Genomic DNA, 23,906 nt, shown 5'->3' with positions numbered 1-23,906 from the left:
AGATGTGTCTGATATACTCAACATTACAAGGAAGGATATGGCTGAAACTTACAGGTATGTCTAAAAGGCCGCTGGAAATTCGGAACTGGAACTACCTCCAGAAAGACCGTGTTTTGAGAGTTACAGAAGGAATAACCACAGAAAATTATATTTCCAGACAGCATAGAACAAAGGAGGAGGAGCATGGGCTTTGGAGATAGGCAGAGCTGTGCTTAAATGGCAGCTGTGTACAATCTTGGGCAATTTTTAAAAATTTTTATTTATTTGAGAGAGAGAAAGAGCAAGAGTGGGGGCGAGGGGCAGAGGAAGAGGGAGGAAGAAGCAGACTCCGCACTGAGCCGGGAGCCTGACAGGGGGCTTGATCCCAGGCCCTTGGGATCATGACCTAAGCTAAAAGCAGATGCTTAACCGACTGAGCCACCCAGGCACCCTGATATTGGGCAATTTAACTTCATTTCTTAAAGCCTTAGTTTCTTTATCCATCACATGGGGATGATGATACTATATAGTTCATGCTTCTGAAGCATTTGGCACAATGCTACGTATACAGTAAATGCTAAGTAAACTGGCAATTATGATCATTAATATCATTCCTGGATGACTGTAGCCTTCCCAGGTTTCTCTTCTCCAGACTGACTCTCTCTCTTCTCCAGACTGACTCTGTCAGTACTGGTCCTAAGTACTCCTGGAGCAGGGTGGGTGGCTCATGCCACAGTCCTTTAATTCCTCTCCACGGCAGCTGCCTCTGGATCACTCCAACACTTGAAGTCATGAAGCCCCAGTGAAGGAGGGTGGCCCCCTACAGGGTGCTGACATATTAAGCCCCAAGAAAGCAGCACCAGTAACCCATTATTTTTGGTAGGAGACAGGACATATCTTAAATAGTCCATTTGCCTCTATACATTTTTTTTCTCCCTTTGAAGTAAGAAAAGAACGTTTTTTGGTCAAAACTTTGCCTTGGTGCCCCCAAGAAAGCACAGCCAGCTACTTAAGTGTTGCTAGGTCTTTACAATAAAAAAGTTCTTGTAAGATGTTAGAACAGAAGACATTCCTCTTTACACAAATGGTATTTGATGGGATATCATCTCCGGATTACACATATCAAGTTTTCTTTTTTTCCCAGAAGTTGAAATTCTTTTGAATTTGCATAAGCATATGAAATGCCAGATACTTTAAATACTTAAAGTATGTAAATGATTTGGAAATTTCTGGAACAACAACAGAAACAAACACATATCACGCTTCTGTTCAAAACCTCTATCACTCAGAACAAAACCCAAATCCTTACCAATGGCCTCTGATGACCTGTGGGAACTGGTCCCCCATAACTGGATCTCATCTCTTATTTCTAGGAGGCAGTATAGCATCCTTCGGTGCCTCAAAGCCCCCAAAGCCTCTGGAGACAGACTACTGAGTGCCCCAGCTGTCACTTGACAGTTCCATCATTTGGGGGTGGTTTGTTAACCTTCTTGCTTCAGTTTTGTCATCTGGTAAAAGAGAACAACAGTATCCACTTCACATAGTTGTTGGGAGGATTAGTTAATATTTTTAAGTGCTTAAAATACTGCTACTAGCAAGGACTAGCTGAGTGTTTGTTAGATAAATAAGACACTTCCCCTCCTTCACGCACTCCAGCTACCCCGGCCTCCTTGCTGTGCCTCTAGTAGGCCAAGCACACTCCTGCCCAAGGGCCTTTGTATTTGCTGTTCTCCCGGATGGCCACCTGACCACTTTCTTCACCTCCTTTAAGTCTTTGCTCAAAAATATCACCTTATAAATGATGACGAGCCTATTCCAAATTGCTGTCCCCTCCTGTACACCCCTACTTTGTTTCTTTTTCTCATTAGCACATACCTACTTCTAATACGGTATAAAATTTGCAAATTTATTTGTTTTTCACCTATCTCCCCCAACTAAAAGGTAAATAAAGCAGGAATATTGAGGGTTTGTTTGTTCGTTGTTTTTTTTTTAGAGAGACAGGGCATGTGCGAGCAGTGGGAGGGTGCAGAGAGAGAGGAAATCTTAAGCAGGCTAGCATGCCCAGCACAGAGCCCAAGGGGCTCAATCTTATAACCCTGAGATCACGACCTGAGCTGAAACCTGGGCTCGATCTCATGACTCTGAGATCATGACCTGAGGTAAAATCAAGAGTTGGATGCTTAAGTGACTGAGCCACCCACGAGCCCCAAGAATATTTGTTTTATTCTTTGATGTATCCCAAGAGCCTAGAACATTGCATGGGACATAGTAGGTGCTAAATACTATTTGTGGGATGAATGAATACAATGTTTTCAGATGAACAAATTGAGTCTTTTTTAAAGATTGATTTGTAAATGAGCTTCCTAATATCCATGCAAAATGCAAAAGATCTCCCTAAAAGTTGTTCTCTTAAGTTGAATAGATATGATTTCCTTCCCACAATATTGTTTAAGAAATGGATTGGGGGGGGCGCCTGGGTGGCACAGCGGTTAAGCGTCTGCCTTCGGCTCAGGGCGTGATCCCGGCGTTGTGGGATCGAGCCCCACATCAGGCTCCTCTACTATGAGCCTGCTTCTTCCTCTCCCACTCCCCCTGCTTGTGTTCCCTCTCTCGCTGGCTGCCTCTATCTCTGTCGAATAAATAAATAAAATCTTTAAAAAAAAAAAAAGAAATGGATTAGGGAACTTTTTTCCCCCCAAAGATATTTAAAGGTAAATCTTAGTTAACACTTAGGTTGAGCTATCTCTAATACCTAGGGAGCATATTCTGAATTAATGAAATTAATTACTTGCTAGTAGACTCTGTGGCACTGTCATTTATCCAACATGACCTAGAAGTTATCAGGATATGGAAAGAGAGAACTAATAGACACCCACTCTAGGTCAGGTAAGCAGCCAGGCTCAGACGTGTGAGGCAAGTATCCTCATCATTATAGTACAGATAAACAAACCTATGCCTACAGAGACCCTAGATCATATACCTGATAGGTGATAAAGACAGGATTCAAACCACCAGTATACAAAATCCATACTCTTTCCAGTATCTCACTTTAAACTTCTGATTTCTCATTTGTAATATATAGTAACATTACTTAGGCACAGAGTTATTATGACATTTTAAATAGCATATGTAAAATAGTATACTCAGTAAATGACAGGGTGTTTTTAGTTTTTTTTTTTTTTTATGGCTGTACTTTAGAAACGATGATGAGACTTTTCCCATGGGAAACAATCACATAGCCTCCCCAGGGAGAAAATATAAGCCCTGACTTATGGGGACAGCAGAAGTAGGTCCTATGGGATAGATTAGTGGGACTAGTCACATTACATATTAATAAGAAGAATTTTAAATTCAATAAAACTTAAATACTTACTGTACTTTTTTTCATTAAGAGTTGACTTTAGGGACTCTCATTAGTCAAATTTGAGACAATCTGATCACCAAAATTTTGTTTGTATGGTTGTATAAAAATGATGGTTATATACAAAGAAAAAGCCACACATTCAAAGTGACTAAAAAGGGGGGAGGAAAGAAGAGATGGGGAAGGAAATAGGAAAACAAAAAACCTTCTTCTTTACAGAAGAATGCCAGCTAAATTATGAGGTTTAAGAAAAACACTGTTATGCAATTCCCAATGTAATGAACTCATTCAAAGACTATACGTGGATGGATAAAACCTTTGGGTGAAGGGTTGATGGGTGTTATAGGTTCAGTTGTGTTTCCCGAGAAAGGTATGTTGAAGTCCTACCCCCGGGACCCTAGAACGTGGTCTTTTTTTTTTTTTTTAAAGATTTTATTTATTTATTTGACAGAGATAGAGACAGCCAGCGAGAGAGGGAACACAAGCAGGGGGAGTGGGAGAGGAAGAAGCAGGCTCACAGTGGAAGAGCCTGATGTGGGGCTCGATCCCAGATCGCCAGGATCATGCCCTGGGCTGAAGGCAGACGCCTAACCGCTGTGCCACCCAGGCGCCCCTAGAACGTGGTCTTATTTGGAAATAGGGTCATTGCAGATGTAATCTGTCAAGATGAGGTCATCCTGGAATAGGATGAGACTCTAATCCAGTATGACTGGTGTCCTTGCAAGAGGATGGTCATGTGAAGATACAGAGACACAGGGAGGATGCCATGTGAATATGGAGGCTGAATTGAAGTGCACAAGCCAAGGAATGTCTGGGGCTACCAGAAGCTAGAGGAGGCGAGGAAGAATTCTCTCCTAAAAGTTTCGGAGGGAGCTCTGCCGACACTTCCAGCCTTCAGAACTATGAGATGATACATTTCTGTTGTGTTAGCCACCCAATTTGTGGTTACTTTGTTACAACAGCCCTAGGGAACTAAAACAATGGTAGGCAGGGTAGCAGTGCACCCAAGCATCGCTGCACATATCTAAAGAGTGGATACTTCATCAAGTATCACAACTTAACATCTCTAATAGTGGAACAATCTGATATTATTTTCCTCCTGATACGATGCTGTACGAGGTACAGGATATCACTTTGATAGACTGATTGCAATAGGCCCAGATTCTTTCCCTCCTTATCCGCACCCCTTGCAATGTGACTTTGCAGCAACTCCCATCAAGAGGTAGAGTTTATTTCTCTGTCACTTGAATACAGGCTGGCTTTGTTATCTTGGTTGGCCAATATAATGCAGTTAAGTGATAGAGTACCAGTTCTAAGCCTAGGCCTTGATAGATGTTACACACTTCCACTTTTTTTCAGACCCTACCTCTTCCATGAGAATAGGCCAGGGCCAGCCTGCTAAGTGTGAAATGAATGGAGCTGAGCCCAGTCACCCCAGTTGACCAGGGATCCTAGACCAGCCAGCCCCCAGTCAATGTGCCAAATGACTACAGATCCATGAATGAGTCCAGCCAAAATCAGCTGAGCCCAGCCAGATCAGCAGAACTACCTAGTCAATGGTTGAATGCCCCTGAGTGTGGGGATGGGTTGGTATGCAGTAATAGCTAATCATTACAATGATCTATGTACTATTCTTGCCAAATATGTTCAAATGGAAGCTAATCATAAAAAAAATCAGAAAGTCCTGGAGTATGGAAAATTCTGTATTACAATCAGCTTGGGTATTACAAGTCCATGTCATGAAAAACAACAACAAAAAATGAGAGGAGACTGTTCTAGATAGACTAGAACAAGGTTTTTCAATCTCAACACTAATTGACATTTCGGGTCAGCTAATTCTTTGTTATGGGGCGTTGTCTGTGTATTGTAGGATACTTAGCAGGCATCCATGGTCTCTATCTGCTAGATGCCAATAGCACCCCTAGTCATGACAATGAAAAGCTGAATGTTCACTTTGGGGCCCTGGACTAGAGACAGAATCAAATGCAATGTATGAACCTTGTTAAGATCTTAGATCCAATAAAAAAAAAAGATGGCCATAAAAAACATTTAGGACAATTAGAGAAATTTAAATGTGGAATTAAAGATATCAAATCATTAATTTTCCTGGGTCTGAAAATGGCATTGCAGTTATGCAGGAGAATGCCTTTATTCTTAGGAGATGTATGCGGAACTATTTTAGTGAACCATCATAAAGTATTCAACTTACTTTCAAATGCTTCAGTGCATAAAAATGTGTATTTATAGAAAGAGATACAGCACAGATGACAATTGATGAATCTAGGTGAAGAATATAAGGGCATTCATTCATTGTATCATTCTTTTGACCTTTGTGGGTTTGAAAATTTTCAAAATAAAGAGTTGGGAGTAAAAAAGTAGTTAACCTCATCTCCATTTCCTGACTTCTTAACTAATTTAATGTGATACAAAGAGTAGGCTTCTTCTAAATGAATCTGGGTGCTCATTCTGCATTGCTTGGACAATGAACTAGCTCGAACCAGGTATGGGGGGTTGGAGGCTGAGGAAAGGGGCTTTTCCCAGCCTGAGGAACTGTCCCCAAGCTCTGCTTTCCATGGGACCACCGGCTTCGCTTGTGTAACATCCCAGGGGCCCAAAAGTCTAGATGCTGGGCAGCTCGTGTGTTTCCCAGACAACTCTGGTAAAGAGCTGGCACTAAAGTCCAGGCTGCCTGATGCCAAGACAGTCTGATTATTCCTTTCACTGATAAGGCTTACTCTCACACTTACTTGCTCTATATAAAAAAAGAGATTAAAAGAGAGGCAGAGTTCCCTTCCCTGGAACACAAACCATTCTGTGGGGCCAGCAGGTCAGCCAGGGAGAATAAGAATCCTCCCTTCTCTTAATGACTTGGATTTTGTAAGTTTCCTCTTTTCATAGTAAAACCTAATTTTTTAACCTATACTATATGACATAGTGGAATTCAAATCAAACCCTGGTGCATTAAAGTGGCAACTGTAGCCAATCTCAAGTAGTAGGTCCCTAAGTTATCCACAACTTCTGTCTGACTTGGCTACAAATCGGAGGTTCCCATGACCTCCTACCCTTTGGATTCGATTATTTGCTAAAAGAGCTCACAGAACTCAGGGAAACAATTATGTTTACCAGATTATTGTGTAATAAAGGATAATGTAAAAGATATAGATGAACGGCCAGATGAAGAGATACATAGGGCAAGGTCTGGGAGGGTCCCAAGTGCAGGATCTCCTGTCCCTAATGAGTTGGGTTGCATCACTCCCAATAGCTGGATGTGTTCACCAATCTGGAAGCTCTCTGAACCCCATATTATTGGGATTTTCATGGAGGCTTCATCACATAGGCATTATCAATTATTAACTCCATTTCCAGCCCTTCTCCCCTCTCTGGAGAATGAGGGGTACAGCTGAAAATTCCAAGCTTATAATCATGGCTTGGTCTTTCTGGGGACCACCCCCTATTCAGGAGCTATCTAGGAGCCCACCTCCTTAGAACAAAGGACACTGCCAGGAAATTCAAAGGGATTTAGGAACTGGTGTCAGGAAGTGGATCAAAGACCAAATATTAGGACAAAAGATGCTCCTAGTGCTCTTATCACTTAGAAATTTAACAAGCGCTTTAGGAGCTCTGTGCCAGGAACTGGGGGTTAGAAACCAATATATATTTTTTCTTTTTTTAGAGAGAGGGGAGCAGCAGGGGAGATGGAGAGAGAGAGAGTCTTAAGCAGGCTCTATGCCCAGCGCAGAGCCTGACTCGGGGCTCAATCTCAAAACCCTGAGACCATGACCCGAACCGAAATCAAGAGTTGGACGCTTAACCGACTGAGTCACCCAGGCACCCCCAATATATATATTTTTTCTGTTATCTCACAGTAGGGCACTGTATATTATATGGTCTGCTTTGTGTAAAAATGGTGTATATATGTGCTTATGTGGAAAGACTACACAAATAGTTAACAGAAATAATAATAATAATAATAATAATAATAATAGTTAACTTTTTTGGAAGTTTGAATTTATTTTTATGTTGGTATGGTGTCTTACTTCTACAATGAAATAAAATACACAGATTGTGCCCTGAAACATCTTTCAAAATGTCAATCAGTATCCCTTCTGATACTTTTGTAGAAAAAATATTTTAATTACTGAAACAGGATGAGGCTGTATGTGGGAAACTCGATTTTAGCTGGGGATGCAAGTTTTCAAATAATACTGATTCATTACAACTAGTTGTATGATTTTTAGAACTTGGGAAGGCTGGATCAGAGCAATTACTAACTTTCTTAAGTATTGGTCACTCACCCTTCTCAAATTACTCAGGCCAAGTCTTCAGCAAGACTCCAACTGGAACACAACAGTAGCCCAGCAAGGATAAAACAATGTAACAAGAAGTTTTTTTCTCCTTCTTCCTTCTTCCCTCTCTCCTGAGTTTCTTCAGGGACATGGAATGGAAGACACAAACCTTATCCAAAAGTACCACAAACATGGGGAAAAGTTGCAAAGATGCATGAATAATTCTTGTTCTTTGTAAATGCACCGTATCTGCGTCTGGCAGCTCCTCTTTAAAACACCCAAGGTACTCATCTGAGAGGACAGCCTCTATCAGGGGAACATTTTCTGTTCCCAGTGAAGTGGCACATTCAGTTCTTGGTGCAGCCTCACTTCATTCCTATTAGTCATTTCACAGCTGTATCTTAGGAAGAGAAAACCTCAAAAACTTTTGGCTGATTTCACTAAACTAAAAACAAGACCTTCCCCCTTTTCTCAGAGTTCCCGTTTGTTTACAAATTTCAAGTCAATAGAACATGTCTGTTTTTGTGGATATTTCTCCCATATGTTTTAGTTGTCTGATGATCTATCTACACCGTTTCCACTCTATTTGTGTATCTAGATTTGTGGCCCTGACATAGCGGGTGGATGTTGGCCCACCCATCCCAGTTTGTCATTGAATTGATGGTGCAATTTGTGTTTGGTGGCTTATGATTCTAAGATTGTTCAGGGACACTGCTTAAAAACACAGGTCAACTACCAAGTGACACAATGGATTTGATCAAGGTTTGTTTGTTATTTTTTAGGTTGTTTAAGGACATTAGATGAATGCATAAATTTGTTACTGCAGCGTTGCTATGAATACTGAAGATGCATATACCGGGATTATCATTGTAGGTTGGTTTGTGACAGCCGGCCCTGATTTCCTTATTTCCTCAAGAAGATACTTTGAACAATTATTTAAATGCCTCCTCTCTGCAATTACAATAATAATGATAATGATGATTTTGCAACTGAATATGCAATTCAGGGTGCATACACTCTACTGTTTTTAGCTTGTTTCTCTTTTTATAGCAATGTCAGCTACTGTTGTCGGGGTTACTGAAGAACAAAGGACCATTTTTGTATTGAGGGTCACTGAACTACATGAAAAAAGTAACCTAAAGCCAATAAAGGAAGTTACAAGAAAAATAATTATTATAGATAGTATTTAAAGAATGCTAACTATGAGCAAGTTTTTTTTCCTCCTCAGAGAGACAAATATAGCATTTTCAGAACTTAATTGCTTTTATTTTTATTTATTTAAAGTCATCGCTACACCCAACAGCCCAACATGGGACTTGAACTCATGACCTCGAGGTCAAGTGTTGCACGCTCTACCGGCTGAGCCAGCCAGGCACCCCAGAACTTATCTGCTTTTAAAGTTAACAACAGGGGCGCCTGGGTGGCATAGCGGTTAAGCGTCTGCCTTCGGCTCAGGGCGTGATCCCGGTGTTCTGGGATCGAGCCCCACATCAGGCTCCTCCGCTATGAGCCTGCTTCTTCCTCTCCCACTCCCCCTGCTTGTGTTCCCTCTCTCGCTGGCTGTCTCTATCTCTGTTGAATAAATAAATAAATCTTTAAAAAAAAAATAAAGTTAACAACAAATACCTTATTTAGTAATTATAAATACCTGACAATGTTTTTGTTCTATGGAATAGTCCATTAAGGAGAAGCAAGTGGAAAAGATGAAAGAGAGGAGAGGTAAGTGTTGTAGGTTAGAGGGAGATGATAGGATGAAAGAAGTCAAGTCAGATGCAGAAGGAATAGGGAGATGCAGAGGGGAGTGAGAGCAACAAGGGGTAAGAGGAGCAGGACAGAAAGACTGATAGTGTGGGAGAGCAGCTGAAGGAGACAGGTAGGAAGAGAGGGGAAGAGAAAAATGGGTAAAGAAGGAGGAGAGGAAAAACACTTAGTGTGGGGGATTGCTCTTTTTTTAAAAAAATTATTTATTTATTTGAGAGAGAGAGCATGGGGGAGGTGCAGAAGGAGAGAGACAGAGAATCCCAATCAGACCCCTCCACCACTGAGCACGGAGCCCAATGTGGGGCTTGATCCCATGATCCCTGAGATCATGACCTGAGGCAAAACCAAGAGTTGGATACTCAACCGAGCCACCCAGGTGCCCCACAGTGTGGGGGATTTAAAGAAGTATATTTGTTTGCTTTTAGGATGAATGTGGGGTCTCTAGAGTGTGGCATGTACACCAGCATCACCTGTTACCATTTCTCTTTAAAATACCAATTAACCGTTGTTCACAACTTTAAGTACCCAAGTCATTTTAATTGTAGACCTGGTGGACAAGGTGGGAAAGTCGAAATGGAAACCTTACAACCAAGTGGATGTCCAAGCTAGCTGCCGTTGCAGCATCTGGTTCCTTGATGCTTACTTCTCGGGGAAAATTCCAAATGGAGAAGGAGAGCTTAGCTATCAGGTACCAACAGCTTCCTGCTAAGACATACGGAGGAAAAGTTCCCAACCCTGGTGGCACATAGAAATCTTTTGAGGAATTACAGGCCTGGCTGGCGGAACCAGCCCTGGGCCAGCACCTTTGGTAAATAAATCCACATCCATGATTTTAAGGGAAAGAAAAAAAAAAAGAAACCTTTTGAGAAACTTAAAATTAATATACCAATGCTTAGGTCCCACCCCTAATATGTCACTGTTTTGGGATGTGATGTGGGGATTTTTACAAGTTTCCCATGGGATTCCAATATGCAGCCAAGAATGAGAGCCACTGCTTAGCGGAATCTCTCTGAATGTGCTCACCAGAGAATCCCAGTATAATGCTGGCTATTTTTGGGGCTCTGAAAGCAGTGACCTAAACATTAAATTGCATAAAATTAGACCAAAGGCCAGAGGTTCTCAACCTTTGTGCTATGTGTTTAGTAACTGACATTGCTGGAAATTGGTTGTAGAGTTTGGGGGGGGGGGGATAATTTTGAGCTTGTATGGAAATATAGAGGAAGAAAATAAAATTATCAATATAAGAAAGGTTTCTATAAAAATCTGCATTTGAGACATGTTTTGGCCCAATTCCAACATTATGAGAACATCTGGTATCTCTTTGAAGACAAACTTCAGTTGACCTCCTGAGATTGATCTGAGCTGTTGGGGAACCAGGAGAACTGGTTTGCTTCTTCTCTGTTTGTTTGTTGTACTATATAGCTCAGCTGAGTCCCTTGTCCCACAACATCCCTGTTGCCTTACTCTCTGACCTGCTCTACATGCTGGATCTGGTTCTTTTTTCTAGTGCAGAGCCACCTAGAATTCACGGTCCCTGTGCTCTCCTACTTCTGTCATTCCACAGTTCCCTGTTTCAGTTGACACTGAAACTTATTTAACCTGCCCATCCCCTGTGCTGATATTCTAATGCAGAAAACATAAAGGGAGAAGCTGTCCCCAGTCAGCGATCCTTTCATGTCAGGTAACAGATGCATATTTCTATTTAAAGTGGCTTTCTGGACTGTAAGTTTCCTAGACCAGGAAGGGATTCTCCCATGACGATTTTCATGTGAAACAGGAAAGAAGGGTTGCCTTGAGAAACCTGCAGGGGCCAATACCTGTAGGCCTACTCTAGATGATTCTATTATATTGTGGGTATAGCTTTAATTAGAAAAGATATTTGGCCTGTGGCCTTATGCAGCCAATGCTTCTGGTAACCACCACTATGGCCACTATCATTACTTTCTGATTTATATTTATGTGCTAATCCTTTCTGGCTACTTTGTATATTTAACCCATTTACTATTTGACTAGTTGACTGTGAACTCCTTAATAGCCAGGTATATTCCCAGTATCTGGCACATAGTAGATGTCCAATAAGTACTTACTGAGTGAATGGATGAAAGTTGCAGCCATCCAGGCAATGAAGGTGAGAGCAAGCATGATGAAGCAGGGAGGAAATGAGAGGAGCCTGTTCCATTTTCTCCTTCACAAAAACCAGAGTGAGGCCCTGATGGTGACGGTGGGGCAGACGCACAGACAGGTCCTGACTGAAGAATCCCCTAAACCTCGAACATTTCTACCCAGAGGGGTGGGATCATTTTTTCTGAGCCGATTTCACTTTTCCCAAAAGGACTTCTGGTTTTCAAATACACTAGGAGTCGGTGTTAATTGCTTTTTGGAATATTATTTTGTCAGCCTCATTTAGATGTGGTAATTTGCAAAGCAATCCCCAGCAGTTGACAGTTCATCCATAGCTGTGTGGTGTTCAGACATTTCCTGGGATTCCTGCCCACCTCCCAGGCAGCTGGCAGTGTTTGCCGAACCAGGATATGTGCTCACCTGGGATTAACTTGGATCCCGTAGCACATGTTGTGTCTGGGATTTTTAGAATTCTGGAAGGGTGAAGGCCCAACCTTACTTAATCCAGAAAATAAAAGTACAGTAACTCGTAATTTAAGAATAAGCAGGCACTTTACATCACTGAGTCCACACTAGGTCGAAGAGGAAATTGCAGCTCTGACAGATTCCCTAACAAGGTCAGCTGGCTGGTAGCTGGGAGGTTGGGTGGAGAATCTATATTCTTGGTGTGGTACCAAACCGAGAGCTGGGGTCTTCTGCATTTATGCCTGTGTGGATATAACTGTTTAAGTTACTACCGTTGACCCTGGAATAACACGGGTTTGAACTGCATGGGTCCGTGTATATGCAGATTTTTTTTTTTTTAAAGAAATACAGTACAGTACTGTAAATGTATTTTCTCTTCCTTGTGATTTTAATAATGTTTTCTTTCTCCAGCTTACTTTAGTGTAAGAATACAGCGTAAAATACACATACAAAATATGGATTAATTGACTGTTTATGTTATCAGAAAGGCTTCCAGTCAACAGTAGGATATATGCAGTTAAGTTTTTAGAGAGTCAAAAGTTATATGTGGATTTTTGACTGCAAGAGGGTGGGGACGGAGGTTGTTGCCCCTAACCCGGCTTCAAGGGTCAACTGTATTTGTTTCTTTTTGAAGCTCTTGGCCAGAGACTTCCTGGTCCTCCTTCACACATGCTTCAAGGTCACAGTTCAGACCAAAGTGTTTAAAAAAAAAAACAACTAGGCACTTATGAGATGACGAATCAGCCAGTTCCTGCACTCCCTGTGTCTCAGCTCCAACGAAGCTCAGCGAACCAAGGGAGGGATAAAGCGGTGTCTAATACCAGGAATTTCTAGGCTTGGATGCCAACAGGCAAAAGGACGAATTCTGTTATCTCCAGCAGGCTGAGGCTGTGGCGGCTGCTGCTGCCATCTCCTGGGAGCAGACAGACCTGAGCTTCCCACCTGAAGCTAGTCTCAGTGTTCACCTGAGACCTGCGCAGAGGCCCCATTGGGGCTAGCTGAAGTTCCTTTGTCCTAAGAAATAAAGGGGATATCCCCTTACTTACAAAGTGCTGGTATTTGCTTTTCATCTGCTCCTTTCGGCAGTGTTGTGCTCAAATAATTCCAAACAACAATAGCAAAGTTGAAATGAGTTAATACAGCAAGCATGAGAGAACAGAATCAAGGTGGCGGCAGAACTATTAGTTTTAGGAATATATCACGTATTTCTCTTGGCCTTCTGAATCCTGAATGTATACATTTGAGAATTGTATAATAGGGCACATGTGAGTTTGGTGAATCTTGACCTCCAAGAATCTGAGTTTACTTGCAGGGCTGCTGTGAGGATTCACTGAGATATTGCATGAATATTCCTGGTATGCAAGAAATGCTCAGTGGGAATTATTTTGGGGCAAATTCTAATCCCCATGATGATTTTCTTCATTTACTAACCAAAAATGGATGGATAGCCCCCATACCTTTAATTCTTTCCAGTCTTCTGATCTATAGATGATTCCTAAGGAAACTCCTTTAATTTTTAAAAAATATAATCATAAATTAGTGCTATGTTTGTGTTTTCTTCAGATTCTTATGTTGAAGCCCCTACTCCCTGATGTGATGGTTTTAGAAGGTGGGGCCTTTAGGAGGTGATTATATTTTGATGAGGTCATGAAGGTGGAGCCTCTTGATAGGATTAGGGCCCTTGTAAGGGGATGAGACCAGAACTCTTCTCTCTGCCATACAGCAAGGAGGCCGCCATCTGCAAACTAGGAATAAGGCTGTAGACACCAAATCTACCGGTGCCTTGAGTTTGGACTTCCCAGCCTCTAAGTGTTAGAAATAAATGTTTGTGGTTGAAAATTAATAAAGGAAAACCTCACTGAAGGAGACAGAGGACAGACATACCACTCAGTGTCAGTTACAGGAAGAATTGTCAGTTACACTCTCCCAACAGAAGTGTCAACTACAGACTCCAACAGAAGAATCATCACCAGGAAAGAATCATCAATTACAGGTCCCAACAGGGAAAAGATGTACATTGTATCTCCTACAAGACATTGACTTCCTCTGCAACTCAGCTAATGAGAAGTCATCACCCTGAACTCTTTCTTTTCTCCAATGGACTTTCATTCAAAACAATCCTTTCCAACTTCTTTCTTTTTCAAATACATATCCCTCTCCTTTGCCTGTTGGACTTGTCTATGGTTTTACCGTAGCTTGCATGTCCTGAACTGCAACTCTCTGCTATTTCTGAATAAATTGATTTTTGCTGGCAAAATAACTTTTATTTTTAAGGTTAATAGCTATTTAAGCCACGTAGTCTATTGTATTGTTGTTACAGTAGCCCAAGCTAACTAAGACAAAAACTGGTACACAGAAGTGGGCATGCTGGGGCGCCTGGGTGTCTCAGTTGTTAAGCGTCTGCCTTCGGCTCAGGGTGTGAACCCCGAGTCCTGGGATGGAGCCCCGCCGTATCGGGCTCCTCCGCTGAGAGCCTGCTTCTTCCTCTCGCACTCCCCCTGCTTATGTTCCCTCTCTTGCCGGCTGTCTCTCTCTCTCTCTGTCAAATAAATAAATAAAATCTTAAAAAAAAAAAAAAGAAGAAGAAGTGGGCATGCCGCTGTAATAAATACCCAAGAGTGTGGAAGCAGCTTTGGAAGTGGGAAATGGGTAGGGGCTGGAGTTTGGGGGTACACGCTGGAAAAACTCAGTAATGCTGTGAAGGGACTACCAAAGGTGATTCTGGCGAGAGCTCAGAAGGAAGACAGCTGGAGAGAATGCCTTCTATTTTTTAAGAGAATACATGAATAGAATGTTGCTAGAGATATGGACATAAAGGCCATTCTGGCTTCAGACAGAAATGAGGAACATGTTATTGGAGACTGGAGGAAAGGTGATCTTTGTCATATAGTGGCGAAGAATTTGGCTGATTTGTGTTCTTGTTCTTGTGTTCTGTGAAGGTAGAATTTGCAAGTGATGAAATTGGTATCTAGCTGAGATTTCTAAACAAAGTGTTGAAGAAGTAGCTTGGTTCCTCCTGACTACGTATAGTAAAATGAGAGAAGAAAGATATGAGCTGATGACGGAACTGTTATGCAAAAAGGAACCAGAATTTAAAGATTTGGAAAATTCTAATCCTGCCCACACTACAACAAAATGAGAAAGCATGTTTGAAGAGAACACTAAAGGTATGGCTGGCTGACCATTTGATGAGGAGGCTAGTGTGGACATGAACCACAGACCTAATCAGCCACCTCAGCAAGGATCCTTCAGTGTGAACTGAAGGGGATGGACAAGGATGGAATGAAGAAAGGCTGTTGGATGTCTTGGATTTTACAGGACCAGGACCACAGAGCTATTTGGTTGGAACATAAGCTATTCTTTAAGACAGGGAAAGAATGACCCTAAAAACAATTCAGAGATCAGGGGTGCCATCAGGGTTTCAAAAGCGGAGGCTATCACCTCTGTTACAACAGGCCAGATGGGTTTCACCCACAGCTCTGGGGCGGGACTACCCAGAGTCCTGGGGGTGTGACCACCACCAGGTAGAACCCTGGGGGGGAGGGGTTTCTCTGGCCTGGCAGAGCAGCAGTGGCAGGGCCACCATCCCAGGAGGTCAAAAAAGCAGTACTAAAGGCAGAGCAAGGGGCCAAAGGGGATTATTCTCAGCCTTTAAGATCTCACAGAGTTTGCCTTGCTTCCATGGGACTCATCCCTCCTTCCCTCTTTCTCATGTCTTCCATTTGGAATGGGAACGTCTATCTTGTGCCTGTCCTACCACTGTATTGTGGAAGCACTTAATTTACTTGGTTTCATTGGTTCATAGCTGGAGAGGAGTTATGCCTCAGGATGACTCTCAACCATATCTGATTGAGATGATATTTGGATAAAACTTTGGACTTCAGACTTTATGCTGGAATGAGCTAAGACTTTTGGGGCTGTTTGGATGAAATGAATGTATTTTGCATGAGAAAAGGACATGCATTTGGGGGGGCAGGGGCAGAAGCAAGAAGGTGGATGTCTGCAAATCAGGAGATGGGCTCTCATCAGATGCTGAATCTACTTGCACCTTGATTTTGGACTTCCCAGCCTCCAGAACTGTGAAAAATAAGTGTTTGTCATTTAAGCCACAAAGTTAGTGGTATTTTTGTTATAGCAGACTTAATTGCCTAAGACAATTAGTGAGAAGAAATTCAGGAGGAGCTAAGACATACAGTTTAGGAAATATTTGAGTATCTACTATGGGCTAGTTACGGAGGATAGAAAGAAGAATAATGTAGGTGCAGTCCCAAAAAGTTCCCATTAATTACATGAAGAAAAAAGTCACTGAGAATCAGGTACTTGGGTTATGGATTCAGATCTGCAAAAGGCCAGTTGTGTAAACGACCTTAGACATGACATCTAACATATTTGGGTATTAGTTTCTTCATCTGTTGCCTAATATTGTAAAAGGAGATTCTTCCATTTACAGCAGAGTTTGCCTAGGAGATAGCACACCGAATATTGTATTGTGCTTCTACTTTCCTCAACACCTAAAACTGTTAAAGAAATCATGAACTTTGCACAACCCTGGGTCAGCTAAAGTAAGACCCTTACAGGACCTATCTGAAGATTTATTTCCTCCTGACCACTGAAGTATGAGGCTTGCTTTAACTAAGCATGTACAAAGCTGTTGATTTATTCCAGCTCATTTAGAGGGTATATTTTAATCTTTAGTGAACATAAGAATCACGAAACCCCTTCCCTACAATTAAAAACACCTTCTCTTCCCTCTTAGCCTGGTGTGTTCCTTTGCCTGGAAAGAAATAAATCAGCCAAATTTGTTTTGCTTTCTAACTCGTGGTGCTTAACTCTTTTTTATTTGACAACATCTTATATCTTATATCTGAATAATACTTCACAGTTTACTATGTTTCTTACCCCTTGAGAAGAACAGGACCAGCTTTTGAACCAAAGAGATTCTGGCTCTGGCACTGACTGGCTACAGCTCCTTAGATAAGTTATTGTATCAGTGAAGGTCCCAGCTGGAAACAGATGGCATTCTCAAGTTGGGCAATGTAAGAAGTTTAATAAAGGAACTATTTAGAAAAGTGTGAGAACACATCAGGAAACCACAGGAAGCAAGGGGTGGGAGTGGTTACTGGAACCCAGAACCAGAGAGAGCTGTGTGGAGAGACCATTTGGGAAGAGGACTTGTGACCTTTGGTCAAAAAGGCCAGTTGGCTCAGAGTGACCTTACAGGCAGGTGTCAGGGGAAGGAATCCACCCACCCCACTCTCTTTTGTCCCGCACATGTGAAGAAGCAAACCAAAGACAACAAGTATTTAACCTTTCTAAGTCTTACTTTTCTCATTTGTGAAAGGGGAATAATAATATTTATATCTCAGAGTTTCTCTGAGAATTAAATGAGAACTCACGTCACCTCACAGTAGATAAGCTAAGCACTTAATAATTGTTCTCTTCCTTCACTTGATCTTCAAAACCCCCTTGTGAAGTAGACAGGATAGGTTTGATTAAATTCACTTTATAGGGGTGGAAAATGAGACTCAGAGAAGTTATGTGACTTTCCCAAGGTCTCATGGCTAGAAAAGTACCAGACCTAGGAACAAAAACTCAGATTTTCAACACATACTCTAGGTTTCTTTCCATAGACTATTCTCGTGCCCCTACATACTCTTCCGCAGAAGGCTGCTACCGATGGTTTCTTCTATCTAGAGCTGCTATACCTGGAGCGACAGTGCCTCTGCTACTCAGAGAAAAATTTATTGACTCAGGAATCAGTGCCAAATATGCCTATAAGGTGACTAGATGTAAGACTCTGACCAATACAGATTCTCCATATTACATCCTTGGCAATTCCACTTGGATATCTATTAGGCATCCCCAAATAGTATATTGATGTCAGAATTTTTTTTTTTTTTCTCTTTTGTACCTCTTAATCCTCCTCACCCATTTCACCCATCCCCTCATCAACCTCCCTTCTGGCCACCAGTTTGTTCTCTGTATTTAAGAGGGTTTGTGTTTTTTTGTTGCCTTGTTTGTTCATTTGTTTTTTTAGATGCTACATATAGGTGAAATCATACAATATTTGTCTTTCTCTGACTTATTTCACTTAGCATAATACCCTGTAGGTCCATTCATGTTGTTGCAAAAGGCAAGATTTCATTCTTCTATACATGTATAAACCACAGCTTCTTTATTCCTTCATCTATCAGTGGACACTTGGGCTGCTTCTATTTCTTAGCTATATAAATAATGCTGCAATAAACATAGGGGTGCATGTATCTTTTCATTTTTTTTAAAGTAAGTTCTACACCCAGTGTGCGGCTTGAACTCACGACCCTGAGATCAAGAGTCACACGCTCTACTGACTGAGCCAGCCAGGCACCCCATGTATCTTTTCAAATTAGTGTTTTCATTTTCCTTGAACATATACCCAGTAGTGGAATTACTGAATCATATGATATTTCTATTTTTAATTTTCTGAGGTACATCCATACTGTTTCCTATAGTGGTTGTACCAATTTACATTCCTACCAACCATGCACAAGGGTTCCCTTTTCTCCACATCCTTGCTGATACATGTTATTTCTTGTCTTTTTGATACTAGCCATACTGACTGGTGTGCAGAGATATCTCATTGTGGTTTTGATTTGCATTTCCCTGATTAGTGGTGTTGAGCATCTTTTCATATGTCTCTTGGATATTTGAATGTCTGAATTCAGAATTCTCAATTCCTTCTACCTTGAAACTGTTCTAAATCTTCCCCTTTCAATAAAAGCATCACTATCTACCCAGTGATGCAAACCCCAAACCCAGGAATTTTCCTTCATTCCTTTTCTGCCTGCCTTCCCTCCCTCACCAGCAAGTCTAGTTGGCTTTACTTCTAAAATATGTCCCAATTCAACCTCTATTCTCTGTCTCCTCTGCTAGTCCAAGCCACCACCATTTCTTGCCTGGCTACTATAATAACCTCCTCTCAAGTCTCCTCACGTCAACTCTTCCCTCTCTCCAACCCATTTTCTGTTTTGCAGAGTGAACTTTATAAAATGTAAAATGGATCACGTTTCTCTTTCTCCTTGGCTTGGTCCCTGCATAGGTCTCTTCTTCATAGTTCCATGTCATGGTTCCTTACCATACCTACTTTTCCAACTTCACTCTCCCCCATCACAATGCTCCAGCCATACTTTCTATTCTTTGAACACACCAACCCCTTTCCTGTCTCAGGCCCATTGCAGTTGTTTATTCTCTCTGCCTAGAATGTTTTTTATCCAGCCTTTGTATGCCTGGTACTATCTTACTATATAGGTTATTAGCTTAACTATATAACTTCTTAGAGAAGTTTTCCTTTACCATCCAATCTAAATATTACTCCAGTGTAGTCTTTTCTTAGTACTCAAAATGCACAGACTAAAATGATCTAGTTGACTTATTTATTATATGTGACCCTATCAGAATGTAAGCTCCATGAAAGCAGGGCCCTTGTCTGGCTTGTTTGTTTATCCTAGCACCTAGGCAAGGGCTGGTACATCACAACCTCTTAATAAATTTTTTTTTTGTTTAAATAGGAAAAGATAGGGAATGGCGACAAACCAAATACAATCAGTTACTTTCTCTGGTAAGTATTTACTATGAGAAGCATACTGAGAAGGCATCAGAGAGTAAAAGATGATTGCTTTTAAGGGATGACAAGATGACTAGGTCACTGGAGCTGTTGATCTCTGAAAATAATGATCCATTATTCAGTTCTCCATGAGGCCATCAGTATGTCCCAGTCTTTGAAGTGTGGGGGACCTAGAAGGACTAAATGGCTGCTGACAGTTTCCAGGCCTTCCCTGTGTATCCTTACAATGAACGCTATCACCTAAGGCAATGCCCCAAAGGCAGAGGAGGACATACAGCTACATCTCTAAGACATGTGAGCTACTTGTAGATCCTTGTAGATTTTGAAATTTTTTTAGTCTTCTATTTTATCTTAACATTTACATACATTTTGGGTTCAGTATAGTACCATATCTATATTTATGTTAACATATGAATACTTTAAATTATTGTACTATTTGTAAAGTCTTTGCTGCAGGAAAGCCATGCTATCCTGGGTCTTTACATTCTCCATGGCAATCACACCTCAGGGATGCATGTTTGCTGTCTGAGAAGTTCTGGCATTCTCTTTCCTTTGCAACCCAAGTTCCCTTTTAGTGTAATGTATTTGTTCTTCAATAAATATTTATTGAGTACCTGCTATGTACTAGACATTCTCATAGGACTGAGGATACAACTGTGAACAAGATATGCATAACTCTTACCTGCATGGGAGTTATAGTTTACGGAGAGAGAATAGGAAAAAAAGATGACATTAAAATATATTGCAATATTTGCTAAGATAAGGAGGGAAACTTAGGGTGCCAGGGGGAAATATAGAGAATGGCACCTAACCTCAAAATAGGTGATGAGGAATGATTTTCCAGAATGAAATGATCTGAAAAATGAGCAGGATTTAGTCAAGTGAAGAATAGTGGAGAGTACTCCTGGCTTGGCTTAGACTAAGCCCTGGAGGCCAGAGAGAGCACAGAACTTCATAGGAGCCCATTCGGTGTGTTAGTTTAGTTTGGGAGGAGTAAAGCTTATAAGGGAGAGAGAAGAGAAAAGGCTGGATAGACAATCAAGGCAGGATATTAAAGGCCTCTGCTAAGGGATCTCCATATTACTTAAATGGAATATAAAGTCACTGAAAGTCATCTCAGGAAGAACTGGCTTAAACTGTTTTTTTTTTTTTTTAAAGATTATTTATTTATTTATTTGACAGAGATAGACAGCCAGCGAGAGAGGGAACACAAGCAGGGGGAGTGGGAGAGGAAGAAGCAGGCTCCCAGAGGAGGAGCCCGATGTGGGACTCGATCCTGCAACGCTGGGATCACGCCCTGAGCCAAAGGCAGATGCCTAACGACTGCGCTACCCAGGCACCCCTAAATTGTTTTTTAAAAAGGATCACTCAGGGGGCGCCTGGGTGGCTCAGTTGGTTGAAAATTCGACTCTTGATTTTGGCTCAGATCATGATCTTGGGGTTGTGACATCGAGCCCCATGATGGGCTATGCATTCAGCACAGAGTCTGCTTGAGATTCTCTCTCTCCCTCTCCTTCTGCACCTCACCCCCTCTCAAATAAATATATAAAATCTTAAAAAAAAATAAAAGGATCATTCAGAAACCATAACTCTATGTCTGGAAAAGAACAAAGGCTCTACTTACATTAGGGTAAGAGGTGTAGTTAGCAAATTCGGGGCCCCTAACTGATGCAACTGAGTCACCACTTAATCTTTTCCCCTTAAAGTATCTCTTTCCCTGAAAATTAACCACTAAGCATCGTTGGGACTAAACTTCCCTGGCCTCTCCCTTTGTCTCTAGACTCCCAACTTAAGTCACTGGGGTCACAGCATTCCCTCAAGGAACAAATACTTTTCCAACATGCTGCAACACCCAAAGCGCATGTGATTTTAGAAGTAATCATATTGTGGGTTTTTTTCCCCCAAAGATATTTATTTATTTATTTTGAAGTAATCTCTACACCCCACGTGGGGCTCGAACTCACAACCCGGAGATCAAAAATGGATGCTCTCTTGACTGAGCCAGCCAGGCGCCCCCTTTTTGGCATTCTTGATCTGCTATGCCAGCAAAGGCCACTACTGAGTTTTCCCCTAAGGTGACAGGAGGTCGGGAAAAGATTTGAGGCGGTTTGGGCAGCTTAATGATTAGAAAGGGAAGAGACTATTGAGGTGTTTCAACTCACTTGGTCATTCACTGAGAAACTCTTTGCATGAGTTTTTCCGTGGGTCAGGTGGAGATGAAGACACTGTCACGGCTTTTCAGGGTAGCACCTTTTCTAGTGAGTAAGGAGTACTCTGGTAACTGCAGGGGCTAAGCCAAGAACTAAGGGTGCATAACCTGACAAACGGGTACCTGATGGGAGCATTATCTAAAGCTGCCAGATATTCGGAGCAAATGTTCCTTTTTTTGATAAGAAGCTGGTGTGATGCCCATATGGCATTCAGAGCACGAGGCTGGTATTCCCTCTCGGGTCGTTTTCTTACAACTCTGTTCTGTCTGAACTTTGGGGCGAAATTGCCGAGCTAGAAGTGGTCAGATTTCACAACTGGTAAAAACCGATGACACACGGCTTTCCCAACTCCTTAAGGTTTTTTTCTGGTCTGTGGGACAATAGCATGACTGAGCAAGCCTAGTCCTCCGATTGGTGTGAGAGCGCTCGCCACAAACGTTTACAAGGAAGGGCATCGCAAAGTGCAAACAGGACAGGGTGAGAGGACACAGGAGCATTTCCTTTTCCTGTCTCCATGTGACTTGGGCACGCGGGGCAAGACATTTAAAACCACGACCACGGCAGAGGGAAAGGATGCTAGGAGCTCTTCCACGCCAGCTCCCTTTCAGTGCTGTTGCCTGAAAGGACTGACACACGGGAGACGGCAGCGGTTTCCAAAGTCGCAAAGACGTCCCTTCTCCCAAGTCCATCTTCTCAATTTCCCTTCCAGCCTCCTGACTACAATTTCTTTCTTTTCATAACATTCTTGGCTTTTTCCTTACCTCAGCTTGTAGGAAAAGTCCTTTGCGCCACTCCCCTCCAAGCCTCTCAGGCCAGCCCTCAGGGGCTACAGTCCAGTCCCAATTTCGGTCAATCTACTAAGGAGCATTAGGCGACGGAAACTCTGGGAGAGAACTGAGGATCCGCGCGCGCCTCAGCGGTCCACGCAGCCGGCGAGACCCCAGACAGGGAGAGCGCACTGCCCGTCAGGCCGCGGCCCCTTTAAGAGCAGGCCACGCCCCTCCCCTCCTCCCGGCGCGGCCGGCGGTCGGTGGCGGCCGCTTCGGTGCTGACAAGATGGCGGCTGGCGGGGCTGTAGCTGCGGGGCCCGAGTGCCGGCTTCTTCCCTACGCGCTACACAAGTGGAGCTCCTTCTCCTCCACTTACCTTCCCGAGTAAGTGCTGGGCCCTGGGCTCGTGCTGCCCTACTCTTCGGTATAAGCACGGCTGGGCCAGGGGGGCAGTGGAGGGCAGTCGAGGAGAGAGGCCCAGGCGGGGCCTGGTAGGGGGACGCCTGGCCTCCGGAGTCTCAGTTCAGCCGCGGAGAGCTTTGCCCTCTCCCCCCGCCCCTCGTCTCAAGGAGGAGTTAGGGTCCAGAGAGCGGGGTTCGGGGGGATGGGGTGAGGTGTGCCGCGGATCTGGAGCGCGTAGGACAACCGGGAGCCCGGTGATGATGTGCCCGGGATTTGGGGGTTGGAGAGAGCTTGGGGGGCGGCTGGCTCAGGAACGTGGGGCGCGGAACCGGAGCTTTTGAGATCCCGATGTCTGGCAAACTGGTGAAGACGTCTAAGGTCGTCGGAGCTGTCGGAGATGGGGGACGGCTCAGCCGAGACAAAGTGTAAAGCGGAGCAGAGGAGTGATTGTTCCTGAGTGGGGTCATTAGAAGTGATTAGCTCCAGAGGAGTGGTAGAAGTCACGAAAGGCTGAAAAGTTGTAGGATCCATCCGAATCCTCGCAAGTGGGGAGGATTTGTAGGATTTGCAGAGGGTTGTCTTTTCCGGCTGGTAGTTCTGAAAAAGATAGGGGGTGGGCTGGGACATTGCAGAAGTGTTCCATTGTATTATGGCTCAGAACATGGATTTATATAAATACGGACCAGTTTCCCAGCCCAGAATCTCAATTATAGACAGAAAAGTCTGACTTTAATGAATTTGACTTCCAACACTGGTTTGGTCTGAATCCCCGATTTGGGGTTAAAACGAGTTCCATTGCATTACTACCATATGGTTTTGTTTTTGTTTTGTTTTTGTTTTTGTTTTGGTAATAAATTCCTTCTGAAATGCTGAAAGTACTTTCATACAGTATTTATTTATCTTTAGCTTATCTTTGAGGGAAGAACATGAAACTCCAGTTTTACACAT

General features: G+C 42.6%; 1 protein-coding gene and 1 long non-coding RNA gene across 12 annotated transcripts in view; one reads left to right on the top strand and one right to left on the bottom strand.

The window, feature by feature from the left end:
• Window positions 1-22,829, bottom strand: part of LOC123788949 (uncharacterized) — a 31,506-nt gene extending 8,677 nt beyond the window's left edge. Inside the window, exons 1-3 of the long non-coding RNA XR_015723867.1 lie at window positions 22,548-22,829; window positions 7,636-7,765; window positions 1,289-1,487 (exon numbers count right to left, since the gene is read on the bottom strand). This is a non-coding gene — a long non-coding RNA (uncharacterized LOC123788949). The remainder of the gene's footprint in view (window positions 1-1,288; window positions 1,488-7,635; window positions 7,766-22,547) is intronic.
• The window catches only part of MKLN1 (muskelin 1), a 331,746-nt gene that overhangs the window by 129,749 nt on the left and 178,091 nt on the right, over window positions 1-23,906 (top strand). For 9 of the 11 annotated variants that reach the window (XR_015723840.1, XR_015723838.1, XR_015723836.1 and 6 more), the window contains exon 1: window positions 22,786-22,940. The exons of the other annotated variants lie outside the window; for them this stretch is intronic. Coding sequence is in view for 1 of the 9 variants with exons in the window: in XM_045792630.2 (XP_045648586.1) it covers window positions 22,843-22,940 (98 nt within the window). In the remaining 8 variants the exon portion in view is untranslated. Of the gene's footprint in view, window positions 1-22,785; window positions 22,941-23,906 lie in introns of those variants that run through there. 11 annotated transcript variants of the gene reach the window in all.

Source organism: Ursus americanus, chromosome 3 (assembly GCF_024610735.1).
Source record: "Ursus americanus isolate L20-20 chromosome 3, mUrsAme1.1.p, whole genome shotgun sequence".
Taxonomy (NCBI): domain Eukaryota; kingdom Metazoa; phylum Chordata; class Mammalia; order Carnivora; family Ursidae; genus Ursus; species Ursus americanus.
Note: the sequence above shows the minus strand (reverse complement) of the source record. Positions and strands in the feature narration are given on the sequence as shown.